The sequence below is a fragment of the Hemitrygon akajei genome, chromosome 7, assembly GCF_048418815.1.
Source record: "Hemitrygon akajei chromosome 7, sHemAka1.3, whole genome shotgun sequence".
Lineage (NCBI taxonomy): Eukaryota > Metazoa > Chordata > Chondrichthyes > Myliobatiformes > Dasyatidae > Hemitrygon > Hemitrygon akajei.
Genome location: NC_133130.1, coordinates 47067986 through 47094518, shown reverse-complemented (window position 1 = coordinate 47094518; position 26533 = coordinate 47067986). Strand labels below are relative to the sequence as shown.

At 37.7% G+C, this 26533-nt stretch overlaps 1 protein-coding gene across 15 annotated transcripts in view; it reads left to right on the top strand.

Moving 5' to 3' along the window:
* Positions 1 to 26533, top strand: part of mark1 (MAP/microtubule affinity-regulating kinase 1) — a 180068-nt gene that overhangs the window by 138526 nt on the left and 15009 nt on the right. For 5 of the 15 annotated variants that reach the window (XM_073050782.1, XM_073050777.1, XM_073050779.1 and 2 more), the window contains 10 exons: positions 228 to 293; positions 3431 to 3501; positions 10048 to 10104; positions 10246 to 10482; positions 16219 to 16338; positions 16484 to 16583; positions 16867 to 16979; positions 19827 to 20001; positions 22127 to 22308; positions 23387 to 23517. In XM_073050782.1, coding sequence (XP_072906883.1) covers positions 228 to 293; positions 3431 to 3501; positions 10048 to 10104; positions 10246 to 10482; positions 16219 to 16338; positions 16484 to 16583; positions 16867 to 16979; positions 19827 to 20001; positions 22127 to 22308; positions 23387 to 23517 — 1252 coding nt within the window. The remainder of the gene's footprint in view (positions 1 to 227; positions 294 to 3430; positions 3502 to 10047; positions 10105 to 10245; positions 10483 to 16218; positions 16339 to 16483; positions 16584 to 16866; positions 16980 to 19826; positions 20002 to 22126; positions 22309 to 23386; positions 23518 to 26533) is intronic. The other 10 variants (XM_073050792.1, XM_073050784.1, XM_073050786.1 and 7 more) reach the window with 3 other exon arrangements.

Below are 26533 nucleotides of genomic sequence, written 5' to 3'. Positions count from 1 at the left end.
AAACGCCCATCTACATCCAGCTTAAATGCTTAAATCTTTCAAATGTAGTATTGAATTCAAACATAAGGATTTTTTTTACTACGTAGTTACTTTGCTTTTAGAGTTTATGCTTTTTAACTGTTATGGTACTGCTGCTGACAGTATCAGAATAATTTATTTCCATGGTGATTACTTTTTCAATAATTATTTCATTACTGTTGTTTATAAACAATCTTCTCCTCTTCCAGTGAAATTATTTGAAGTAATTGAAACTGAGAAGACGCTGTATTTAATTATGGAGTATGCAAGTGGGGGTAAGTTTAGGCTTTGGCTGTTTCTTGTAATATGTGGTTTCCACAAGGAGAAGATCTCACTGAAATAATGTTGGATTTGTATCACTCACTTTATTCAAGTAGTTCTGTTAAATGTACTTTTAAAATCAAAAGAAATATTTTTTCAGCATCGTTGGTTATCTTTTCCGAACTTTATCCCTTTTTGGATATTTCAAAATTAAGTTTTTGGTATAATCTCCTTTTGATTTCTGTAAGAAACCTGTTTCTGAATAACCTGGTTCCAATTTAGCTCTTAGGGCACCTGAAAGTACAGTTTGATACCAATATCAGCAATCTTTCCAGTATGGTGTGCTTAGTTATGGATCTGTTGAGGAATGATAAGTTTAGAAAATTAGTAACACACACAATTGGATTTCTAGCATCTGCAGATTTTCTCTTGTTTGTGATTAGAAAATTAGTAAACAGTTTATCATTATTGCTTTGTATTGGGGGGGGGGGGGGAAACTGTTATGCTCCTAGTGGTCCCTTGGAAATTAATTCCCTTTATTGTTTGCGCATTAACTTTATTTAATAAACACAAGAGATTCTGCAGATGCTGGAAATCCAAGCAACATACAAAATGCTGGAGGAACTCAACAGGTCGGGCAGCATCTATAGGAATGAATAAACTGTTGACATTTCGGGCTGAGATCCTTGAACAGTACTGGAAAGAAAGGGAGAAAGATGGCAACAGAAGGAGGTGTGGGGTGGAGAAGGAGGACAAGCTAGAAGGTGATAGTTGAACCCAGGTGGGTGGGGGAGGGGAGTTTGAAGTTAGGTGCTGTAGGTAAAGGGCTGGTGAAGAAGAAATATGCTGGGAGAGGAGAGTGGACCATAGTAGAAAGGGAAGGAGGAGGGGTATCAGGGAGAGGTGATAGGCAGGTGAGGAGAAGCAGTAAGAGGTGAGAGAGGGGAATTAAAGAAGAAAGGGGGAGGGGAAATAATTACCAGAAGTTGGGGGGAAAATCGATGTTTGTGCAGTCAGGTTGGTGAATACCTAGATGAAATATCAGTCGTTGCTCCTCCAACCTGAGTGGCCTCATCATGGCAGAAGAGGAGAGCATGGGCCAATATGTCAAAATGGGAATGGGGATAGGAATTAAAATGGTTAGCCACCAGGAAATCCAGGTGGAACAGAGGTGCTCAATAAAGGGGTCCCCTGATCTACGTCGGGTCTCACCAATGTAGAGGAAGCCACATTGGGAGCACCAGATGAGTAAATGACCCTAACAGATTCGCAGGTATTATGTTGCCTCAACTGTAAGGGCAGTTTGAGGTCCTGAATGGAGGTGAATGGGCAGGTGTAGTACTTCTGCACTTAAATGCCCGGAGGGAGATTAGTGCAGCAGCAAGGATGTACAAGGGAATCATGAAGGGAATAATCCCTATGGGAGTTGGAGGGGGAGGTGGGGAGTGGTAAAGATGTAGAGTCCTGTTGAAGATTGCACCAATGACGACGGATTATATGTTTGGTGTAGAATCTTATGCAGTGACAGGTGAAGACAAGTGCACCTCTAAGCACCTTAAGTGCACCTTAAGACAGCGCAAAGATGGGGCAAAGGCAGATGACTGGGAAATGGAGGAGATGCGGTTTCCTTAAAGATTCAACTTTATTTAATCTTCACATTTTGGTGTATCTTATACTTGTGCTTTTTCTGTTGAGAGTTAAAAGTTAAAGAATTTTGTTCTCATAATCCTCAGCAAATAATAACTAAATGATGACAAATCAATTTGGGTCAAATTATCTTTAAGTAACAAACATGGGCACATACAGTTGTTCCTCTTTTGTATACAAAGTTTCTTATCCATTAACAAAACTAAATCCATTAAATTCTTCTAGCAGTTTCCTTTTGATCTCTGCCTCAGAAAATGGTAGGGTAAAATCATGTTTAAATAATGTGACAGTAAAACTTCTAATGCCAGCAAAATGTTCTTTGCATCAACTTTTATCTAAAAATATCTACAAGAAAAATGCATTGGAATGCAGTAATGTTACACCAGATACACCAGACTGCCACAACATATATTGTTTTTCAAGCTTTGTCCCATTTAAAGATAAATCTGCCACTTTTTACTCTTTGAAATTCAACTCCTGCTGTGAACCTCTGTATCACTGAATCTCCATAAAACTTCCATTCAGCTTTGTCATCAATCTGGAAGGCACACAGTTTAAACAGGAAACTTGTAAGACTTTTTTACCTTGAATTACTTTGGTCTCTTCTAATTTACTTTTTTTTTGCATGAGCACAGACTATTCAAGGAATTTGAGAAGATAATCTGCATTTAGTTGTAAATGGAGTGTAAATCTGAAGTGACTTTTTTTTGCATATATTAGTGGGAGGGGCTGTGCCGTTTGTTAATTTTGATCACTTCATAGTTGAACAGTACATAGAGTAGCACAACCAATAAAAAGCATTAAAACCAGTTTTCCTCAAATTGTCACTTTAAATATTTGAAGAAAAGTTCTGTGATGCTGACTTTCATATTTGACCTGTAATTTGTTTTTTGATGACTGTCACTTATCATTTTATTTCATGGAATTAAAAATAAATTGCCTAGCCTATTTTTTGTAGTATTGCTAACTGTTGCATATATTTTGCCTACAGCTATAGTAACTGAGTGGTGCACCTGCTGTTGATTGTTTCTTAATTGTCCATGTATTATTTTAATTAATGTAAATGGATTTGTGTTGTATTCCTCAGCTGTTTATCTGTTGATTTGGTGCTAAGTCAATTCAGTGGCTGTCTTCTAGTCAAGGATCTCCAGCAACCTTTAAAGTGTTTTATTTTCACTCTTAAATGGAAGTGAGACTGTCCTTCCTTTGTACATTTAACTTAGTGTTGGTAATTCTAAGGTCCAACAAACATGGACTGTGATAAAGCTAGCCAAAAAGTCTTTTGTGGTTGAAATTTGTCCTTGGTCGCTGAATAATGGATCCAAATTTTGGGAAGTTGTAGCTGCATGTGTAATGCAAGCAATGAAGGATATATTTCTACCCCTTTGCTTTTCAGAGTTCATTTGTATAGAGCCCTGAAAAGTGAACATGTTTGGGAAGAAGTGTAATATTAGACTGTGCATTCAGTAAACATGCTTTCTCCTTTTACATCCTTGCAATGTAGGAGAAGTTTTTGATTACTTAGTTGCACATGGAAGAATGAAAGAAAAAGAAGCAAGGGCAAAGTTTAGACAGGTGAGTTGGGTGTAATTACATAAGAATTTAGGTTTAATTCTTATGACATTAACTGTGAATTGTTAAAGATTGTTTTGTATAAGCTCGCAAACTAAACTGCCAGGTTTCAAAGTGTGATTTAAAGAAGATATGGTACACTGGAACACCAAATCTTGCTCTTTGGGAGGATAAGCGAGGGTCAGACTTAAACAGTGAGCAATAGAGCACTGAGGAGTACAGTAGAACAGAGGGAATATAGATCCGTAATTCCTTGAAATTGACATTGAAGGTTGATAAAGAGGGCTTTTGACATATTGGCCTTCATAAGTCAATGTACTGAGAACAGAAGTTGGAATGCTATGTTTCAAGTTGTATAAGACTCTGGCGAGTCCCAATTTGGAGTATTGTGTGCAGTTCTGGTCACCTACTGACAGGAAAGATGTGCAGAGAAAATTTACAAGAATTAACAAGAATTTCATTCACTATGTTCCTGAGAAATGTACTATTAAGCAAGATGTCAGTGTTACCAATAGTGCAGTGATCTCTGTTGTTATTTCCTCCTCTTCAAAGACTTACTATATCTTGAAAATGCCATCCACAGAAATGTGGAGTATCTCTATGTATGCATAATACCACCGCAGCCCTAACTTTCTTACTATCTCCGATGCCTTGTCAGACTGTTTACTACCCAGTCTGTGAGATCAACAAATTGAATATGGAAATACAAAAAATCATTGTCTTCAGCCTTTGCCACCAATTAATTTTATGTGGGCCAGTGAATCAACAAAATATTTTATTTATATCGGAAGATAATGATGAAATTGTAAGAGAGATTGGGTCAGCAGTAACTGGAAGACTGGGTGTTCTGTTATTAAAAAGTGGATTGAAATTTTGGGGAAAGATGAAAGCTACAAGTATAATATTCACTGAAACAATAAAGGTTTAAGCTTAATAGGGTTAGTAGAAATTTAGACCCAAAGGTCAATAGGAATTATCTTCAATTGTTTTTACTAAAATTGTTATAGATTCATTATGCTACATTTAGATGAACAGATAATTTAAAGAATGTAACTATACATTACACATAAAAACAGAAAAAAACTTATTTTACAAAACTATTATAATGTTTCAGCTTAGCATTTGGGAGCACTATAGTCTTAAATTGTAGATCAAAGTATCTAATTTTGCTGATACTTCAGAAACAAAATGTACGTGCACAGCATTGTTTAAATGTAAATGGGAGGAGGAGGAGGACTTCTCCAGCTTTAAGACAGCCTATTCAGGTTTTATCATCCCCTGTTATGTCATTTACAATACTTCCTGAACGTTTGTGAAAGCGGGTGTTAGTAAAGTAGAGGAATATTGCTTCATCATTAAAATTAGAATAAATTAACTGATCATTTATTTTCATTTTTGACATCTGTGTATCAATTTATATGTGCTTTATCTTAAAACAAAATGGCCAAACATAATTCATCGACTATGAAGCATTTACATTAGAGGACACCTCACACAAAGTATTTCAGCAGAGTTGCATATTTAATATTTACTCAGGGATCTTTTGCAAAAAAAACCTATGAAATATGTCATATCTATAAAATAACTAAAATATTATCCTTCCCTCAGATGATCATGGTTGATCATCCAAATTCAGTTCCTTTTTTCCAGCTTTCTTCCTGTTTTCTATGATAATTCTACCCTGAGAAAAACAAATAACTCATCCTTGTATATTTTTAATGATTTGGCTTCAACTGCTTTTTGGGAAAATAAAATTCTGCTTATCTTACTTCTAAATTGCTTATAATTTATCCTCAGATTGCATCTTCTGGTCTTGGTCTGCTTGGATTTTGGTTAGTTTTTAAAAGATTCCCATTCATCCTTCATAACTCAACAGAATATGAGGCTAATTGGCACAATTTCTCCTCATATATCTGTCCTGCATCTCAAGAATCTGCTGATCCTTCACTGAGCTCCCTCCATAGAAGGAATATTCTTATTCTGGTCTTGGGCACTTTTGTTGTGGGGGAAAATTTCTTATTATTCATGCTGCTCATAATTTTGTACACCTCAGTCAGGCCCCCCTCACACCTTCTGCTCAAAGGAATATAAACTTAGCTTATCCAGTAAATAAAACATTACAGCCCAAACAGAATCTCCTCTGTACTCTCTCTACTGCTATCATGTCCTTCATACAGTGTGCTGACCAAAACTGCATCCAGTATTCCATTTATGGCCTAATCAATACTTTATAGATTTGGACCAAGACGTCTCTGCACTTGTGCACTATGCCCATCATTCCATAGACCTTTTTCACCAACCTACCTATCTGTACTGCCACCTTCAGGATTCCTTAGGCTTTTGCATCATGATCCTGCTGTTCCTCAATTGCCCCTATCATTCATTATATATGAGTAGTACTTCAAAATGCATCATTGCAGATATGTAAAAAAAATACATCTGGCAAAAACCTACCAACCCATATCTTTGACATCCTTACTAATCAAGAACCTATCAACCTTCGATTTAAATATATCCAATGACTTGGCTTCCGTAGCCATCTATGGCAATGAATTCCACAGATTCACCACAGTCTGGTTAAAGAAGTTACTCCATATCTTTGCTCTAAAGGGAGACCCTTCTGTTCTGAGACTGTGGTCTCAGATGCTATACCCTCTCACAATATGGAAACATCCTTTTCATGTCCACTCTATCCAGGACTTTCAATATTCAGTGGGTATCAGTGAGACTCCCCCCCCCCCCCCCCATTTTCTAAACTACAGCAAATACAGGCCCAGAGCCACCGAATTCTCTTCATATATAACATGCTTTCATTACTGGGATCACTCTTATAAACCTCTTGACCCTCTCTAATGCCAACAAATCCTTCCTTAGATATAGGGTCCAGATGTGGTGTGCCCAACATCTTTTCAAACCTAATATCACTTTGCAGATGTGACAGACCATAAGACATAGGAGCAGAATTAGACCACTCAGCCCATTGATTCTCTCTGCCGTTCTATCATGACTGATATATTATCCCTGTGAACCCCATTCTCCTGCCTTTTCCCCGTAATCTTTGATGCCCTGACTGATCAAGAATCTGTCAACCTCTTCTTTAAATATACTCATTGACTTGCCCTCCGCAGCCATCTGTGGCAGTGAACCCCACAGATTCACCATCCTCTGGCTAAAGAAATTCCTCATCTCTGTTCTAAATGGACATCCCCCTACTCTGACACTGCCCTCTGGTCTAAGACTCACCACTATAGGAAGCATCCTCTCCATATCCACTCTGTCTAGATCTTTCAATATTTGATAGGTTTCAATGAGATTTCCCCTGCCACCCTTCTAAATGCCAGGGAGTACAAGCCCAGAGTCATCAAATGCTCCTCATACGTTAACCCTTTCATTTTCAGAATCATTCTTGTAAACCTCCTCTGGACTCTCTCCAATTTCAGCACATCACATCTTTCCTTTGATAAGGAGCCTAAAACTGCTTATAATTCTCCACGTGCAGTCTGACCAAAGCCTCATAAAGCCCCATTCTATCCTTATTCTTATATTCTAGTGCTCTTGAAATGAGAGTTAGCATTTCATTTGTCTTACTTACCACCAACTCAACCTGCAAGTTAACTTTTAGGGAATCCTGCATGAGAATTCCCAGGACCCTTTGAGCCTTTGAATTTTGAATTTTTGCCCCGTTTAGAAAATAGTCCATGCCTTTATTTCTTCTACAAAAGTACATGACCATATAGTTTCCTACACTATCTTCCATTGCCACTTTTTTGCCCATTGTTCCAATTTGTCCGAGTCCTTTTGCAGACTTTCTGCTTCCTCAACAGTACCTTCCCCTCCAACTATGTTTGATGGCTTTGTGGCAAGTTTGTTGATAATACAGTGATGTCATCCCAATTGTTAGCATGAAAAGAACTGGTGCTCATACCAACCCCTATGAAACACTACTTGTCACCAGCAGCCAACCAGAATATGCCCCTTTTATTCCAACACTTCATCTCCTGTGCCAATCAGCCAATCTTCTATCCATGCTGTTATCTCTCCTGTAATGCCATGGGCTCATATTTTGTTAAGCAGCCTCATGTGCAGCACCTTGTCAAAGGCCTTCTGAAAATCCAGATAAACCACATCCACCGACTCTCCTTTGTCTATTCTGCCTGTTGTTTTCTCAAAGAATTCCAACAGAATTATCAGGAAAGATTTCCCCTGAAGGAAATCATGCTGACTTTGGCTACTTTACATGTTCCTCTAAGTACCCCGAAACATTCGTAATAATGGACACTAACATCTTCCAAGCTACTGAAGTCAGGCTAACTGGCCTATAATTTCCTTTCTTCTGCCTCCCTCTCTTCGAGGGGTAGAGTGACATTTGAAATTTTCTAGTATTCCAGAATCCAGTGATTCTTGTAAGATTATTACTAATGTCTCCACAATCTCTTAACTACCTCCTTATAGGCAAGTTTGCTAGAGCTGAGGTGTAGTTCATTTGAACTACAGATGATTTATTTAACCAGGTGTTTCAGCTTCCCAAGTATCTTCTCCTTTGCAACTACACTCATTCTGGCCCCCCCTCCCCCGACACTCTTGAATGGCTGGCTTACTATTAGTGTTTCCACAGTGAAGATTGATGCAAAGTGCTCTAAATTTTTCCGCCATTTCTTTGTCAACCATTGCTACCTCTCCAGCAGTCCAATATCCACACTCTCCTCTCTCTTCGCATTATATATCTGAAGATACTTCAGGTAACCTCTTTGATATTCTTGGCTAGCTTACCTTCATATTTTTTTTTCTTTTGTTATGGTTGTTTTTAGTTGTCTTCTGTTGGTTTATAAAAGCTTCTGAATTCTCACTAATGTTGGCTGTATTATATTCTCTTTTGCTTTTATGCAGTCCTTGGCTTCCCTTCTCAGCCACAGTTGCCTCATCCTCCCTTTAGAATGCTTCTTCATCTTTGGGATGTCTCTTTCCTATGCCTTCGAAATTGCTCTCAGAAACTCCAACCATTGCTGTTCTGTCGTCACTCGGCTAGTAAACCCTTCCAATCAACTTTAGCCATCTCCTCTCTCTGGCCTCTGTAATTCCATTTACTTCATTGTAATATAATACTGATACATCTGACTTTATCTTCTTCTTCTCAAGATGCAGGGTTATGATCACTGCTTCCCAAGGGCTCCTTTACCTCAAGCTCACAAATCAAATCTGATTCATTGCACAATACCCAATCCAGAATAGCCTTTCCCCTAGTGGGCTTAACCATAAACTGCTCTAAAGAGCCATCTCATAGGCATTCTACTAATTCCCTCTTTTAGGATCCAGCACAACCCGATTCCCCCCCCCCCCCCAATCTACCTACATATTGAAATACCTACGACTATCATAATATTGCCCCTATTACGTGCTATTTCTATTTCCCATTGAAAGTTATATCCCACATCCTGGGGACTGTTCGGGGGCCTGTAAATAAATCCCATCAGGGTCTTTTTACCTTTGCAACTTTTTAACTTTACCCGTGGGGATTCTACATCCTCCAATCCTGTGTCACCTCTTTCTAAGGATTTGATTTTTTTTTTACCAACAGAACCAACCCACCTGCCTGCCTGCCTGTCCTTACAATGTAATGTGTATCCTTGGATGTTAAGATTCCAACTATGATTTTAGTTCAGCCACGTCTCAGAGATACCTACAAAGTCATACCTACCAATCTCTAACTACACTACAAGATTATCTGCCTTATTCCATATATTGCATGCATTCAAATATAATAGCTTCAGTCCTGTATTCATCATCCTTTTCAATTTTTGTTCCCATTTTACCTCATCCCACTGACTGCAATTTTGCCCTATCATCTGCCTGTTCATCCTCAGTCTTAAAACACACTGCATTGACTTGCATACCAACTGCCCCATCCTCAGCCCTATTACTCCAGTTCCCATCACCCTGCCAACTTAGTTTCTACCCTCCCCAACAGCTCTAGCAAACTTGTCTTTAAGGATATTGGTCCATCTCAGGTTCAGGAGTAACCTATCCCTTTTGTACAGTTCGCACCTTTCCCAGAAGAGATCCCAATGATCCATAAATCTAAAGCCATGCCCCTGCTGCACTTCCTCAGCCCACTCATTCATCTGTACCATCATCCTTTTCCTGTCCTGACTAGCATGTTTTAATTCATTGACTCAAATGCTAATCAGGAATGCAATTTTGCTCAGTTTTTAGATGTTGGCTCATATTCTAAACCTGAAACATGAAATTAAAACATTCTTAAAAAGAGCTAAGAACTGAAGAGTAGTTTAGTCAAGTGCCCCTTACAAATGAATTGTATAATCCTCTTTACTGTACATAAACATGTCCATTCTCTTTTACATCTCCTTTCAGTCATTTTTTCTCAGCATTGTCTTTTTATCTTGAAAATGAACTTGTGTCAGTGTTATGAGTTAATCAGACATGTCACTAAATTTGATATTTGCGGTAATGTATAACTGCTATCTCAATGAAATAACAGTGTAGCATATATATGTTGGAAATATTTCTGAATTGTTCTGATGTTTGTTTCAGATTGTTTCGTCGGTAGAATACTGTCATCAGAAGTGTATTGTACATAGAGATCTCAAGGTACCTAAAACTAAAAAGAATTTTGTGATTCTGTTTTTTGTATTTGCAACTGCCTCAGTGTAAGGTTTTGTTCATCCATCAGTTATTTGGTAATTTGTAAATATTGACAAAAGTAAACATTTGATGTTTCCTTTTTTTCAGGCAGAAAATTTGCTGCTTGATGCAGATATGAATATAAAAATTGCAGATTTTGGCTTTAGTAATGAATTTACAATTGGTAGCAAATTAGATACATTTTGTGGAAGTCCACCATATGCAGCACCTGAGCTTTTTCAAGGAAAAAAATATGATGGCCCAGAGGTGGATGTTTGGAGTCTCGGCGTCATCCTTTACACATTAGTTAGTGGATCTTTGCCTTTTGATGGGCAAAATTTAAAGGTAATCTTTCTATAAAAATTATCTTTGCCTTTTACACAATTGTATACAATCTACAATATAGATGATCTTTTTTAATTCAATCCAGATATGCAGCCCAATCAGCCATACTTGTATTTATGCTCCATTTGAGCTCCCATTCTTCCTCTTCTTACTTTATTTGGATAGCCACCGCCTTTCTTCCTGCACATGCTTGTCCAGGTTCCTCTTAAATCACCACAGATATTTTCATTGTTCTTGTAACTCTTTAGGTAAAATTTATTTGAATTGGTTATTTAATTTCTTGATAAGTGATGTCCTATCATTTTGCTGTAGTTCTCAAGTGGACTCACCATGTCTGTTGTTGGCACTTCAAACAAGCTTATGAGGTTATTTTTTAATGGTGAAGCATCACATTTCGTAGCAAGATTAGCTTGTCTTTAAATTCTACTGCCAAAATTTTTCCTTGAGGTGCTTTTCTTTAGTGGTTTGGCAATGATCTTTGTTCTTCAGATGCTTGCTGAGTAGAATATAATGAAAAAGAGGCATTGGCTTTGGATACAATAGTGTTAAAATTTATTGATTTGGCACTCATTTGAATTGGCAACAAAGTAGAAAGTTTTCTCCAGATTTTTTTTCAAAGTACGGCAACCACAAATTTGTTTCACAGAAGTGATTGACCTTGAAGTTAAAGCACATTACCAAGCCCCACGTCACTCACTGCTCCATATAAGAGAAAGTTCAAAATGTAATGTTGAGAACTGAGTCTCCTGCTTGCAAAATCACTGCTTCAAGGGGATGTAAATGATGTGCTGTGGATAGGTGTTACATTTCTTCATTTAATAAAATCAGGCACTTCAAGTACCTTTGGAAGTCTGATTTCCATTTAATATTATCATACAAATTACCAAGATTTAGAAAATCTAGCAGTTAAAATGGAGAGGAAACTGTTGGCTCAATGGCATATGTGTCTTGGGTATTGAGCAGGAGTAGGAATGCTCCATACCCCCTGAAGGAAGACTTATGACAACCAGCAGCTGATCACACCACCGTTCACTCCCTCCTTCCCTTGGATGTCACTGTATTATAAACTTGTCTCTTTCCTGTGCATGGAGCCCTGATCAACTAGTTTCATTCAATCCAGTGATCAGTGATCCCAAACTCCCACTTTCTCAATTCTGGCTCATTGAACAGTGCCCCTGCCGCTGCCCAGTTCTTTAGTCCCACTGCACCCAAACTCTGAACTCTTGTTCCTTTCTCTCAAACCATAATCCTTTTCTATCTTCCAAAGTGGTCTTTCTTTCTTGTCTGAACCCCTATCCTAACCCCTATCTCTAGCACTCCACACTCCCACAATCAGCTCTTCCTATGACCTTTCTAAGATTTAGCTAAATCAGAACCCTAGTGTACAAGGTTAGGAACTAGATATTCTAACATTCTTATCATCTGAATAAGATAGATAGATAGATACTTTATTCATCCCCATGGGGAAATTCAACATTTTTTCCAATGTCCCATACACTTGTTGTAGCAATAAAGGTAGAGTTGTAGCATTGTTTTTAATGGACATTTATGAAGAAAGATCTTCTGTAATCATTCTGAAAGTGCTTAAATCCATTATTAAAGTGGTAACCAGATACATTGAAATTCATTTTCAACTAGTGAGCACAGATTAACAGCAAGTAAATCATTTTGTGAAATCTAAACCTATAACCTTATAGCTGGTGATGTAAATGGAAGGAAAAGTAGTAGACGTGGTCTACTTGGATTGTAGGTGTTCAATAAAATGTGTCATGAAAGGTTAATTCTGAATATGAGGTTGCAGCATTTAGGATAATAGGTTAACATGCATGGAGGTTTCTTTAAAGGACAGAAATCAGAATAGAAATAAATACTATTGTATATATTGACTGGCTTAAGAGAAACCCAGATTTTTAGAAGTGCCAAGTAACTATTAATATTGGTGTGAAGAGGGACTGGAGTGAGATTTTACATGTGACACGAAACCAACTTACTGACGTGGAAGTAATTAGGCAGGCAGGTGGTTTATTAGCCTTTGTTGCCAGTTTACAAGTATAAGGAAGCCTTTTTTATGTTTTTGTGTTCTATTTCTTATGTTCTACATTGTCCACTTCTTTTATGAAAGCACACCTGGAATAAGGTGTCCAGTTTCAGCACTGATATGTAAGAAAGAATATAAGACCGTAAGACACAGGAGTAGAATTAGACCATCTGGCCCATCGAATCTGCTCTGCCATTCAAACATGGCTGATCCTTTTTTTTTCTCTTCTCTTCATCCACAATTCCCAGCCTTCTCCCCCCCCCCCCCCCCCAAACCTTTGATGCCATGTCCAACCTATCAATCTCTGCCTTAAATACATCCAACGACCTGGCCTCCATAGCTGCATGCAGCAGCAAATTTCACAAATTCATCACCCTTTGGCTAAAGAAATTTCTCTGCATCTCTGTTTAGAAAGGGCACACCTCTAGCCTAAGGCTGTGCCCTTTTGTCCTAGACTCTCCCATCATGGGAAATTACCTTTCCACATCTACTCTGTTTAGGCCCATCAACATTTGAAAGGTTTCAATGAGATCCCCCCCTCATCTTTCTGAATTCCAGCAAGTACAGACCCAGAGCCATCAAATGTTCCTGATATGATAACCCTTTCATTCCTGGAATCATCCTTGTGAGCCTCTTCTGTACCCTCTCCAATGCCAGTACATCTTTTCTAAGATGAGGGGCCCAAAACTGTTCACAATACGCAAGGTGAGGCCTCACCAGTGCCTTATAAAGCCTCGACATTACATCCTTGCTCTTGTATTCTAGACCTCTTGAAGTGAATGCGAACATGGCATTTGCCTTCCTCACTATTGATTCAACCTGCAATGAGGACTCTCAAGTCCCTTTGCATCTCAGATTCCTGGATTTTCTCTCCATTTAGAAACTAATCTACTCATTTACTTCTACCACCAAAGTGCATGACATTGCATTTTCATCATTGTATTTCATTTGACACTTTCTTGCCCATTCTCCAAATCTGCCTAAGTCCTTTGCAGCCTACCCACTTCCTCAACACTACATGCCCCTCCACCAATCTTCATATATATCTGCTGAACCAACCCCTGAGGAACACCACTAGTCACTGGCAGCCAACCAGAAAAAGGATCATTTTATTCCCACTCGCTGCCTCCTACCAATCAGCCAATGCTCTAACCATGTTAGCAACTTTCCTGTAATACCGTGGGCTCTTAATTTGCTAGGTAGCCTCACGTGTGGCACTTTGTCAAAGGCCTTCTGGAAGTCCAAATATACAACACCCACTGCATCCCCTTTATCTATCCTATTTGTAATCTCCTCAAAGAATTCCAACAGGTTCGTCAGGCAGGATTTTCCCTGAAGGAAACCATGCTGACTTTGTACTATCTTGTCCTGTGTCACCAAGTACTCCATCAACTCATCCTCAACAATTGACTCTTAACATCTTCCCAGCCACTGAGGTCAGGCTAACTGGTCTATAATTTCATTTCTGCTGCCTTCCTCCTTTCTTAAAGAGTGGTGTAACATTTACAACTTTCCAGTCCTCTGGCACCATGCCGGAGTCCAATGGTTTTTGAAAGATCATTTCTAATCCTACCTCTTTCAGAACCCTAGGGTGATTTATGTACCTTTAGGTATTTCTGGTTTTTGAGCACCTTCTCTCGTGTAATAGTAACTGCACCCACTTCTGCTCCTTCACACTCCACAACATCAGGCATGCTGCTGGTGTCTTCCACAGTGAAGACTGGTGCAAAATACCCACTCTCATTCCACTGTAATTTTCATTACTCCAATGAAATACAGCTACATCAGACTTTACTTCCTCCCTATCAAATTTCAAGTTGAACACAATCATCTTGTGATCACTGGTTCCTAAGGGTTCTTTTACCTTAAGCTCCCCAATCACCTCTGGTTCATTACATAACACCCAAACCAGTATAGCTGATCCCCTAGTAGGCTCAACAACAAACTGCTCCAAAGCTATCTCTTAGGCATTCAACAAACTCACTCTCTTGAGATCCATTTCCATATCCATATCCAATGGATATCCCAATGGATTGGGAGATCCATTTTCCCAATCGACCTGCATGTTAAAATCTCTGATGACTACCATAACATTGCCCTTTTAACTTGCCTTTTCTATTTCCTATTGTAACCTGTGGTCCACCTCCCAGCCACTGTTGGGAGGCTTGGAAATAACTACCATCAACATACTTTTACCCTTGCAATTTCTTAACTCAGCCCGCAAGGATTCAACATCTTTCAATCATGTGTCACATCTTTCTACTGATTTGATGTCATTCTTTACCACTAGAGCCACACCACCCTCTCTGCCTTCCTTCCTATCCCTCTGATATAATGTGTAACCTTAGACCTTCAGCTCCCACTACAACCATCCTTCAGCCACGATTCAGTTATGGCCACAACATCATACCTGACAATCTGCAATATTGCAACAAGATCATCCACCTTCTTTCTTATACTACATGCATTTAGATACAACACCTTGAGTACCATATTTGCTATCCTTTCTGACTGCATCCCTAATAATTTGATTCTCAGCCTGTTGGCTGCAACTAAGTTCCATCACCTGTCTGCCCTTCCTGGCAGTCTGACTGCATGCTGTCTTTACTTTTTTACCATCTGTCCTTTTCATTCTGGTTCTCACCCCTCACCAAGTTAGTTTAAACCCTCCCCAACAGCTCTAACAAACCTGCCCCCAAGAATATTGGTCCCTCTCGAGTTCAGGAGCAACCCATCACTTTTGAACAGGTCATACCTCCCCCAGAAGAGATCCCAATGATCCAAGAACCTGAAGCCCTGTCCTGTGCAGCAGCTTCTCAGCCACACATTTATCTGCCAAATCATCCTATTTCTACCCAGTGGCAGTGGCAATAAAATGAAGATTCAGAAGGGCTGAAATTTATTCACTTCAGTTCAGAAGAATGAGGGGTAATCAAATTAAAGGATAACATTGTGAGACTCAACAAGGTTATGAATCAAGAGTCTAAGAATAAAGAAGCATTGTCTCAGTATGACAAGTTGGCCATTTAGAACCAAGATAAAGAGAAATTTCTTCATTCAGAAAGTTGTGAATATTTTAAATTCTCCACCCCAAGAGCCTTGAATACTTGGCTATTGAATGCATTCTCAACAGTCAATTAATTTTTAGACATGAACAAAAAATCGAGGAGTAGTGTGATTAAGTAAGGTATTGAAGCTTGAGGACCAGCCATGATATTGAATACAAAGCTCTGTATGGCCTGCAGTGCACTCCAACTTCCTGAACCAGTTCCCATCCAGGTCAGTCCACCCTTTTCCAGTTTTCAACTGGCTTTCCCATCTCGCCTTTTCCTAAGGAATTCTCATTTATAATTCTCATCTTCTGTTGTGTGAAGAAGGCCAAATGAGCAGTGGAGCTTGGATAAGTGAAAGCCTGTGTATTTGGCAGACCATTTTTGACCTTGTGCCTCAGTGGATGATAAACAGGTTATCGACCAAAGTTTCGGGATTTAATACACTCTCATTCCCCCCCCCCCCCCCCAAAAAAAACCTAAAATCAGAAAAGAATGCACAAGAGGATGTCTATGTTTTATCTTAGTCTCGTTGCCTTAAATTTGAAGGATTCTTGAACCAAACATTTGAGAGTCTTGATTCTGTCTTGAGGTGAAGTATAGGTGTCATGATTTCTTCTATTCTTCTATTTCTGTCCCTCTAACCAGGAATTAAGGGAAAGAGTGTTGCGAGGAAAATATCGTATTCCTTTCTACATGTCAACTGACTGTGAAAACTTGCTCAAAAAACTCCTGGTATTAAATCCTGCCAAACGAGGCAGTTTGGAAGTAAGTGAGATATTTTGAAACCTGTATTTTGTTAATGCCCTATATTGTATATCATTTCCTAGTTTTCCAGACTCTATCATTATTTATGTCATATTTGAAACTTTGCAACAGCAAAATTATTTAAATTGTTGACTGTTTTAAACAGCAAATTATGAAGGATAGATGGATGAACGTTGGTTTTGAGGAGGAGGAATTAAAACCATACAGTGAACCAGAACCTGACTACAGTGATCCCAAACGAATAGGTACGTCTTTTAATTTTGCATGAATGGTGGGTCTTGATTTGTTGATCCACTGAAATACATGGCAATTATATAAATATCACATGTGGCTTATTATAAATACATTAAGGATAAGGGAAAAAGTCTTATTATTTATTGGGTTTTGTGTTTTTTGAATTTTCCTTTTGCTAAAACCGAGCTCAGGCAATTAATTTGCTGCAGCATTGTGGTTATGAGGAGAATATTTCATTGAATGTATTTATTCAGACAACATTTTTTTACATTGTAATTCTTGCTTTGTTTACAGAAACGATGATCACTATGGGTTTTCCAAGAGAAGACATTACTCAATCCCTTGTGGGACAGAAGTATGATGAAGTCATGGCCTGCTATCTATTATTAGGCAGGAAACCTCCAGAGGTAAGCTTCATAATAATCTATTCAGAAACCAGAAGCAGTTCATCCGTATGAAAATACTGATAGTTTCTCCATAGCTGCCCTTGACAGAAGAACAGATTTCCCTATTGAAATGGCTACTGCATTGTTTTATCCCCAATGCATCTTTATCTTAATCAATATCTCAACTCTACACCAGACTATTCAACCTCTCTTGCAAAGCAATTGTTTTTCTTCATGCCCCACTTGCTCTATGCATATCAAAATTAGGCAAAATTGGGCTGAGAAAATCATGCTTCATCCTAAGAGGATAGGAAAAGGAGTTCAGATTTGTTCCACCATTCAATAAGATCATGCATTGTCATTGTATTCTTGGTTAATAATTACCTTCCAATCTTGGATTTGAAATTAACATTTGTCCTAGGGCCAATTGATATTTGAGAGCAAGAGCATATAAAAATGTCTCCCAACTTAACTCTTGAAAGACCTAGCTCTTTTTTTTAAACTCTGTGCTCTAGGTATGGACTCTCAATCATAAGACTTTATGATTCCTTGAAACTTTTCATGAGATCACAGTTTAATTTTGCACCTAATTAATTTTCTTTAATCCACAAATCCAGATGCCATTCTGATAAATCTGATAAGTTCTTTGTGGTCAAAATACCCTCCCTTCAGTATAATGCTTCCCAAAGATATGATATTGCCTCCACCAACTTTTATTCTAATCTTTTATATTCAAAGGCCAACATTCCATACACTCTTTAGACTATTTTATGTACAGTACCTCTCAAGATTTTTTAGTAAGATTTATTGGGAGTTTAGGAGAGAAAATCAGAAAAAAATCAGGGGTGCAAAAATTGTCCATGAAATGACCTTGGCAACAAATCCATCCTGATTTGTCTAAATAATCCATTACCCTCCAAGTTTCTGGTGATCTTGTCCCCAATGCCTCTGATTTCACACCATCAAAGTTCAATCGTTGCCCCTATTGTTTCTGGGTTTATCCTTATTCACCTTTTTTGACCAAGCGAGTACATTTCCAGCCTTTTGACACTAATCCTGTATGAAAAGAACAAAGAAACATTTTAGTTAGTATTCCTGTAGTGTCCTCCTATATTTGCCACAAAATTCCACTCCTTCCTGGTGATATGCCTATTTAAAATTTTCTAATTCTTCCTTGCTTCTAGTTTTTTAATTATTCAGTATCTCAAACATCATTTACTTCACTATTAATTTGGAAGGCCAATGCAAAGTACCATCTTGACACTACCCTTGACATCCATGTGCAGATTTTCAGTTTTGTTCTTATAGGCCTAATTCCTCCATTTTGTTATTTGTATACCTACAGAACACATCTGACTACCCAATTGGCCTAACAATATTTTTGTAGGTAGTGTTTTTGTTTGCTATTTCGTAAGAGGTGGAATTTTAACTTGTAGGCACAGAGACAGCTGGAACATTGCTTTATTGTAAGGGGTATAGAGTACAACTCCAGATGAATGCACAACAGCTGGAGATGCTCAGCTGGTCAGGAAGCATTTCTGATAAAAGAAAGAGAGCTATCATTTTGGTTGTTGATCCTGCAATCAGAACTGGAGAGAGAAATAATTAAAACAAGTTCTAAGCAGAAAGCAGGGAAGGTAGAGAGAACAGAAGGAAGGTCTGTAATGGGTAGAGACAAGGTAAGAATAATGCAAGTGACTAATATTTTAGTGATTAAAAGACGGTAGTAGTGTATGAATGGATAAGGTATAAATAGGAGACGAATGAAAAAATACTGCAGATGCTAGAAATCTGAAACAAGAGCAAAAGAAAAACTACTCCAAACTCCATGGTCTTACTAATAAATTGAGAAAATCTAAGGCAAAATCACAGACTGAGGACTGGCAGAATGGTCAATTCTGAAACAGTTAGAAAGAAAGAAAGAGTGAGTTACTTAGAGCCAGAGAGTTTCAATATTGAGTCCAGAAGATCGCAATGCGCCGACAGAGAAGATGAGAGGCTGCAGTTCCTCCGATTACATTGGGGCCTTATTGTAACAAACTGGTCAGAATGCGGGTGAGGTGTGGGGAGGGGGCATTAGGAAACTCGGGGTCATCTTGTGGACTGAAATCAGCTGCTCTTCAAAGTGTACACCCAAACTGTTTGTTTTCTCCATTGTAGATGTGACTCCATTGGAATGAAATCTCAAACAGCTGGAGAGCGACAGAGCAAACTAAACAATCAGTATTAAAAGTGTGCAATATAAGATTGAAAAGCTAATTTAACTGAATTTAGGTGTTGAGTCTATCAGATTATAATGCTCAGTGGGATGATATAGAGCTGTTCCTAATGCTTTATGTTATTTGTTTGAATAGTATAGGAGGTAGTTGGACTAGGATAAAGAATCAACATGATACTTCAACGTAGTACAAACTGTTTTGGACATAAATGATCATATAACATTTTTTTGAGGAAATGCAGGAGAATTCTTTGAATATAATCACTATTTGTTGTTCTAAGACATTTTTTAAAAATTGGGTATTTATCTCATTTGTTTTGTGTAACCTTAATTTGCACAAAATGTTCTGCAGATTTCCCCCCCATAAGTTCCGAGAGGACTTTTAGAGCAAATTTTCATTTAGGAAAGTTCAACAATCCACACAATACGGAAATTACTGACACATCTTTGTCAGGTATAGGCAGGTGTTACAAGTACTGTGAAAAGTCAATTACAATATATTTTCATCATCTTGTGTGATACATTGGTTCAGAACACTGGAAACAGTGAAAATGTGGTGGGAAAGAATTTTTTCTTGATACAGTAAAAACAGATAAAGATATAATGTTTCAAAAAAATAATTTTAATAACTTTCCTTTTCAAACTTCCAGTTTGAAGGCAGTGAATCTGTATCCAGCAGTAACCTGTGTCAAAGGTCTCGACCCAATAGCGATCTCAACAACAGCTCTACACAGTCCCCTGCACATTCGAAGGTCCAGCGCAGTATATCAGCGAATCAGAAACAGCGGCGGTTTAGTGATCATGGTGGGGATGACATTCAAACATGTAAAGTAACATGGCACATTTGAATTTTGAGTGTGCAGTGCCTTAGTGTGCTATTCTGGACTACCAAATCTTCTTAAAATTTAATTCAATCCAATTGTTTGTTTCAGAGTATATTTGGACTAAGTTCATTGTTTCTGTCTATGCATGCATTTTTCAGTGAAAATTTGATATTCAGTGTCTTCCCAAAATAATTCCTTATCAGTCTTATCAGTCAGATGGATTCTGTCTGTCCCTGCTGGATTGCAAATGTGGACCTTCTAATTTTAATTGAATCACTCTAGCCTGATAAAAAAACCTAATTAATGATTACTGTCTGTGCAGTATTAATTTTTGGAGAATAGTATTGTTATTTCAGCAGGTTTATTAACCTGTATCACTAGCAGATAAAAACCTGAATTGGTTCAAATGTTGGATTTCCATTCAACCTCTCAGTCATGCCTGGTAACACATCTGAATTTTATTCTTGTAAAGCAAATTTGTAGAGTGGTTTTAAAAACAATAGCATTCTCTCTTCCTTTATTGGTAGACATTTACTTTATATTTTCATATATTAGTGTTAGTTGGGAAGGCCCTTTTAATCATTTAATAATTTAAATCAAGTAAGCTAATTTGAAATGTTATTACATTAATTGTCATTGGACAGATAAAGTAGAAAACATACAGCAGTATAAAAATTCTCATAAGCACTTGTATTACTTCAGTGAATTTAGTTTTATATAAATGTTAACTTGGGTGTTAGTTATTGTAGGATAAAAGAATTTTTAAAATAAGGTTTTCAAGTTAAACTAAAAATAGAAATCTGAAAATACAGCAGAAACCATTCAGCATCTATTGGAGATTATGGTGAAATGAACCATTCAATCAATAGCCTGAATATTTATTTTCCCCAGGTGCTGTCTGGTGTGCTGTTGTGCATTCCTATTTGGGTAGTTTTACCTAAGTTTGCAGCAGTTATTTATTCTTTGTATGCTTTGTTTTAAATGTAGCTGAAGATTTTGTAATTTGAAAATTATAAGCATTTTTAGGTGCTGGAGATGATCATTATATTATTTCAGGAGGAATTTATAACTTCCTAATTCAAGAAAATCTTTTCCACAATTTTCCATTAATTTAGAAAAACAAATTATCAAATGGCTACTTAATCTAATTAACAAGAAGTATGTAGTTACTGGAAGATATTTTTATTGTTAAATTTCCTGTTATTTTTAATTACTAAAAACTAGTCCTGGTTATATCATGTCCATCATCCTTCTGAGTGGAAAGTTCTATCTGAAATATTGCATTGGCAAATAGGGTATTCTGATTTATAAAGAGCTTTTATATTTCATGATTTTTAATCAAACTAGTATATTTTGGTAGAAATTAAGTCTAAGTCAATCCAGCACCTAATTAAGTGCCGTGTGTGTGTGTTTTGTTTCTTTAATAACAATGAATAGGAAGCTAAGTAAATGAACATAAATAAATAAGCAAAAAAAAATCTGACCTTGAAAACATGAAATTATAAAATCATCTGTTGGCACTGGAGAGCAGTTAAGCAGCTGTTGGGTGAAAGATTACATAATAACTCCAGTGAAAGCTTATTGTTTGTGTTGTATTTTTCTTCATTGGTCTTCGGCTTCCTGTGTGTTTCTGATAACTCTCAAATGACTGGATCCCATTTTAATATTGAGAAACATAAATCTTCTGACTTGTGTAATTCATACACAAAGCATCAGCTGACAATAACAACGTGACTTAGCTTTATCAGAAGAGAAATTCTACAGGGATAATTGAGTAATTAATTTTAGTTAATTATAATAGATTGACGCTCATAAAGGTACCAAAATAAAATGCTATAATCACAGTATGGCTGTTCAATGCTTTTATCAGCCCATCATCTTTTTTTTATGGTAACTTTCTTAGTTGAAGTTAGAAAGAGAAATCATGTGAAATTGGTTCTTGTAATGTTTACCTTTCACTGCTTTACTGCTCCCTTCATTTTTATGCTCTTGTATGCCATTACATGTCCAGCCATAATGGATTTCATGTGCCTTAAAATACATCCAGCCTAAAAGAAAATGCTTGCAATTTTGCACAAGTGCAGCTAAACTGATCTCTTGCCATGCTGTCCTTTTGTTTTTTACAGCTGGTCCATCAATCCCACCTGCTGTGTCATACACCAAGCGAACTCAAGCGAACAGTGTAGAAAGTGAGCAGAAGGAAGAGTGGGACAAGGACCTGGCTCGCACCGCTGTGGGTTCCAAAGCGGATGTCCCTGCAAGCCCACTTGCAGGTCTTGAAAGGAAGAAATCTATGACTGGTCCAAGTGTAAGCAGCAATTATATTTGACAAAGTTGCATTTTGATTTAAACACACAAGATTCTGTGGATGCTGGGAAATCTTGAGCAATGTACACAAAATTCTGGATGGAACTCAGCAGATCAGGTAGCGTGCATGGAGGGAAATAAACAATCGATATTTCAGTCTGAGACCCTCTATCAGGACTGAAAAGGAAGGACTGCTTCTTGCTTCATCCCCCCCCCCCCCTCCCCACACCACCATGACACCTTCCACCTTACCTCGACTCACCTTGTATTGCTTCACCTCCTTCCACCTTATTCTAGCTTCTTCCTCCTTCCTTTCCACTCCTGATAAAGGGTCTTGGTCAGAAATGTCAACTGTTTACTTTTTTCCATAAATACTGCCTGACCTGCTGAGTTCATCCAGCATTTTGTGCGTGTTACGTATTTAATTTGATTTTTCCTATCCCTCAAGCTCTGTATTGGTATGGAATGGACACAAAATTCCTCTTTTACTCTTGTTCATTGTGTGCTTACAGTAGGGATGCTATCCATCAAGAGAAATCCTGGGACTATTATGTTACGCGGTACTCTCTGTTCCTCTCATCTTAATCGGAAAAGAGGATGCTGATGGTCATAGTTGATATTCAATCCTCAGATAACAAACCTTAGCCTCTACAGTTCCGGACCATTTACCATATCATTCTGAAGCAAAACTCAAGTGCAGACTGAAAGTAATAAATGTGCACATGGGATATTTTCTTGCCTTAAACCAGTTCATTCTTTTCACTGGTATATCTAACTGTAATCTTCCAGTCTTATAGTTAAAAACTCAGTGATGAAGGGAAAAGCTTTTAAAAAGTTCTAATATTAGCAGTAACACAACTAATTGGTGAATGTAATGTGGAATTAATTCTGAATTTTATAAGAATTAAAGAAATGAAACAAACTTGGCAATTATAAAAAAAACTCTAAAGTTTGTCTGTTACAATGGTTGTATTAAATGTTTATAAGTATTTTAGTTGCAATAAATTTGAAATAATATTTCTAATATTTGAAATTATAAGAACAAGAATCTAAAACTTCATGTATTTTCCCAAAAATAGACCTATCTGAAGGTAATTTCTTTCTTGTATCAGAACAACATGGTTCCAGGTATGACAAGAAGAAACACTTATGTTTGCGAGCGATCCACTGGAGATCGGTATTCTGCGGTGCAGAATGGAAAAGACAGCAGGTGAGGATCCAGAAGTCATAATATAACAATATTGTAAAATGGCTTAGTGATTTTTCATATTTGCTGAATTAAGTGGCATTATGACTATATGTTTGCAATAAGTTATTACAGATTTAAGATCATCATTTTTTTATAAATACAGTGCTGTGACTAAATACCAGCAATATTTGTTCCATGAAATTGATCACATTCTCATTTTTTGTTGCTAAATGCTTAAATGTTACCTGTGTAAATTCCATACTTTAATTTGGTTTTAATGTTATTCTAAATTTTCCTACGTTTGGCTGTGAAACCCCCTCACTGGGGTTGTACGCAAACTTGGCTTGTTAGAAGGCCACCTTTCTTAAACAGTATATATCTAGGGTCAGTATAATTTGGGTTCAACCAAACAGGAAAGTTTGGATGTTTCAATTATCAGTTGGCAAGAAATAATAGATTGTACACTGCATACAATTATGAAGAAAGTGTATTTATTAATTTCAGCTTTATCTAACAGTTATTAAGAGGGGTGGGAAGGAAAAACTAAAAGGGTCCATTACAGTTAACCAGTCTAAATGTGCACATGCCATTGGAGTTCACATTGTCCAAAAGCTAGGTTTTGACCATAACTCATGGCACTGAATTCTCATCACCAATCACCAGTAGAACTTTCCATCTAGGATTCATTCATCTCACAAAGCACCTCTTTCAATCAAATCCTACAGCCATCTCTCCCAGTCATTTCTTCTCCACATCTCCTGCCAAAAGACCACGAACCCCCCAAAGTCCATCAGAAATCTCTCTCCGCTCAGCGCTTACTGAACTTTCTCCCAATTCCATCATCCTGATTGGCTGATACAACATTCCTAAATTGAACATCATTGCCCTTTATCTTTAGCCAAAACCAAAACATTCTACCAGCAGGACACACTCCTTTTACAGAAAGCTATACGTAGCAGTGAAAACCTTAGCCAGGGCATTATAGCTGCTTATGCAAAGGCATTCAAGTAGCATCATCTTCAACATGCATATTTATTGAGATATATAATGAGAATAAGATTCAAATCATTTAATTACCACAAGATGAAGCAGAAATTTAATTTGTGCATTTATAATGGCATGGTACAATGCAAACTGTCTGGTGTGGTGATGGTGATACTGATAGGATAAGAAGATTAAAGTTCACTTTGTTGAGTTATAATTGTTTAATGTGAATGAAATGCACAGCTAACAGACTTCAAATTGGAACATGTCATTGCAAATATAACCAGTTACGTGCAATAGTAAATGATGTGGACTAATGTGCTTAGACCATTTGAAATGCCATATGACTCACAGAAAGAGAAGGCTGCAGTTGAACAGGTAAATGATAATTAATTCAGGACAATCAGCACATGAAAAAGCATTTTTTAAATGAGAGCATAATTGTATCCATAAAAGAAATATGGTGGATGTTCTGTTTGTAGATTCTCTATGGACATTCAATGTAGTGTTACATAGCATGCTTGCCGATAAAGTTATGTAAATGTAGGATTACAGTAAAGAAATTGTTCAAAGGAGAGTAAATGAGAACTGCTGAAAGAATGTGTCCTGTATGTAAGTAGTCAGGCTGCTGGCAATCCATGGTAGAACTATGGGTCTTCTATTATTATTAACTTCAGTATAGAGTGCTCAGTTTCAAAACGTAGCACAAGAAAAGTTGAGATAACCTGAGAGAGTAGTAGTTTGGACAGGAAGCTCTCCAATGAAGTATTGTTATTAAGGTGTGAGGGTGGTGGTCAGAAGCTGGGATGGGTAGGTGGAAGAGGTAAAGGGCTGAAGTAGAAGGAATCTAACAGGAAAGGACAGTGGACCATGGAAGAAAAAGAGAGGGGAACCAGAGGGAGGTATTGGGCAGGTGAGAAGATAAAGAGTGAGTGGGTAATCAAAATGGGGAATGAAAATACAGGAGGGAGGGTGGTCAAACTGCCCTGTGTAAGTGCTTTATGACTGTGAAAACTAATCCAACGTTGAGATGTAGAGTAATGGAGGTTAAGTAAATGTACCTGTTCAGAAACAGTTTCCACTTCATGGAACACCATCTTTTACACTTTTTTTTTAGAGCACGGTAGGTAATGATTAGAAACAAAGTTAACTTAAGGATTTATATACATATAAAGTAAAATTTATTATCAGAGTACTTGCATGTCACCATGTACAACCCTGAGATTCTTCCTCGGTGGGCATACTTAGCAAATCTGCAGAACAGTAACTGTAAACAGGATCTATGGACAACAGACTGTGCAAATGCAAATATAAATAAACAGTAATAAACGAGGAGCATGAAATGACAAGTTAAACAGTCCTTAAAGTGAGACCATGGGTTGTGGGAACACCAGAAGTGGAATGAGTGTAGTTATCTACTTTTGTTTAAGAGCCTAATGGTTGAGGGGTATTAACTGTTCTTGAACCTGGTGGTGTAAGTCTTGAGGCAGTTGTAACTTCTGCCTGAGGGCAACAATGAGCAAAAGAGCATGGCCTGGGTGGTGAGGATCCTTGTTGATGGATGCTGCTTTTCTATAGCAATGTTACATGTAGATGTGCTCAATGGTTAGGAGGGTTTTATCCATGATGTACTAGGCTGAATCACCTACTTTTGGTAGGATTCTCCACTCAAAGGCATTGGTGTTCCCATACCAGGCCATAATGCAGCCAGTCAGCACACTTTCCACCACGCATCTATAGAAGCTTGACAGGGTTTTAAATGACATGCTGAATCTCCACAGACTCCTAAAGAAGTAGAGGCACTGTCATGCTCATATTTATATGATGAGTCTAGGACAGGTCCTCTGAGATAGTGACATCCAGGAATTTAAAGTTACTGACCCTCTCCACCTCCAATGATTACTGGCTCATGGACATCTGGATTCCCTCTCCTGAAGTCTACAATCAGTTCCTTGGTCTCATTGACACTGAGTGAGAGGTTGATGTTATTACACCACTCAGCCAAGTTTTCAATCTCCCTCCTGTATGCTAATTCATCACTACCTTTAATACA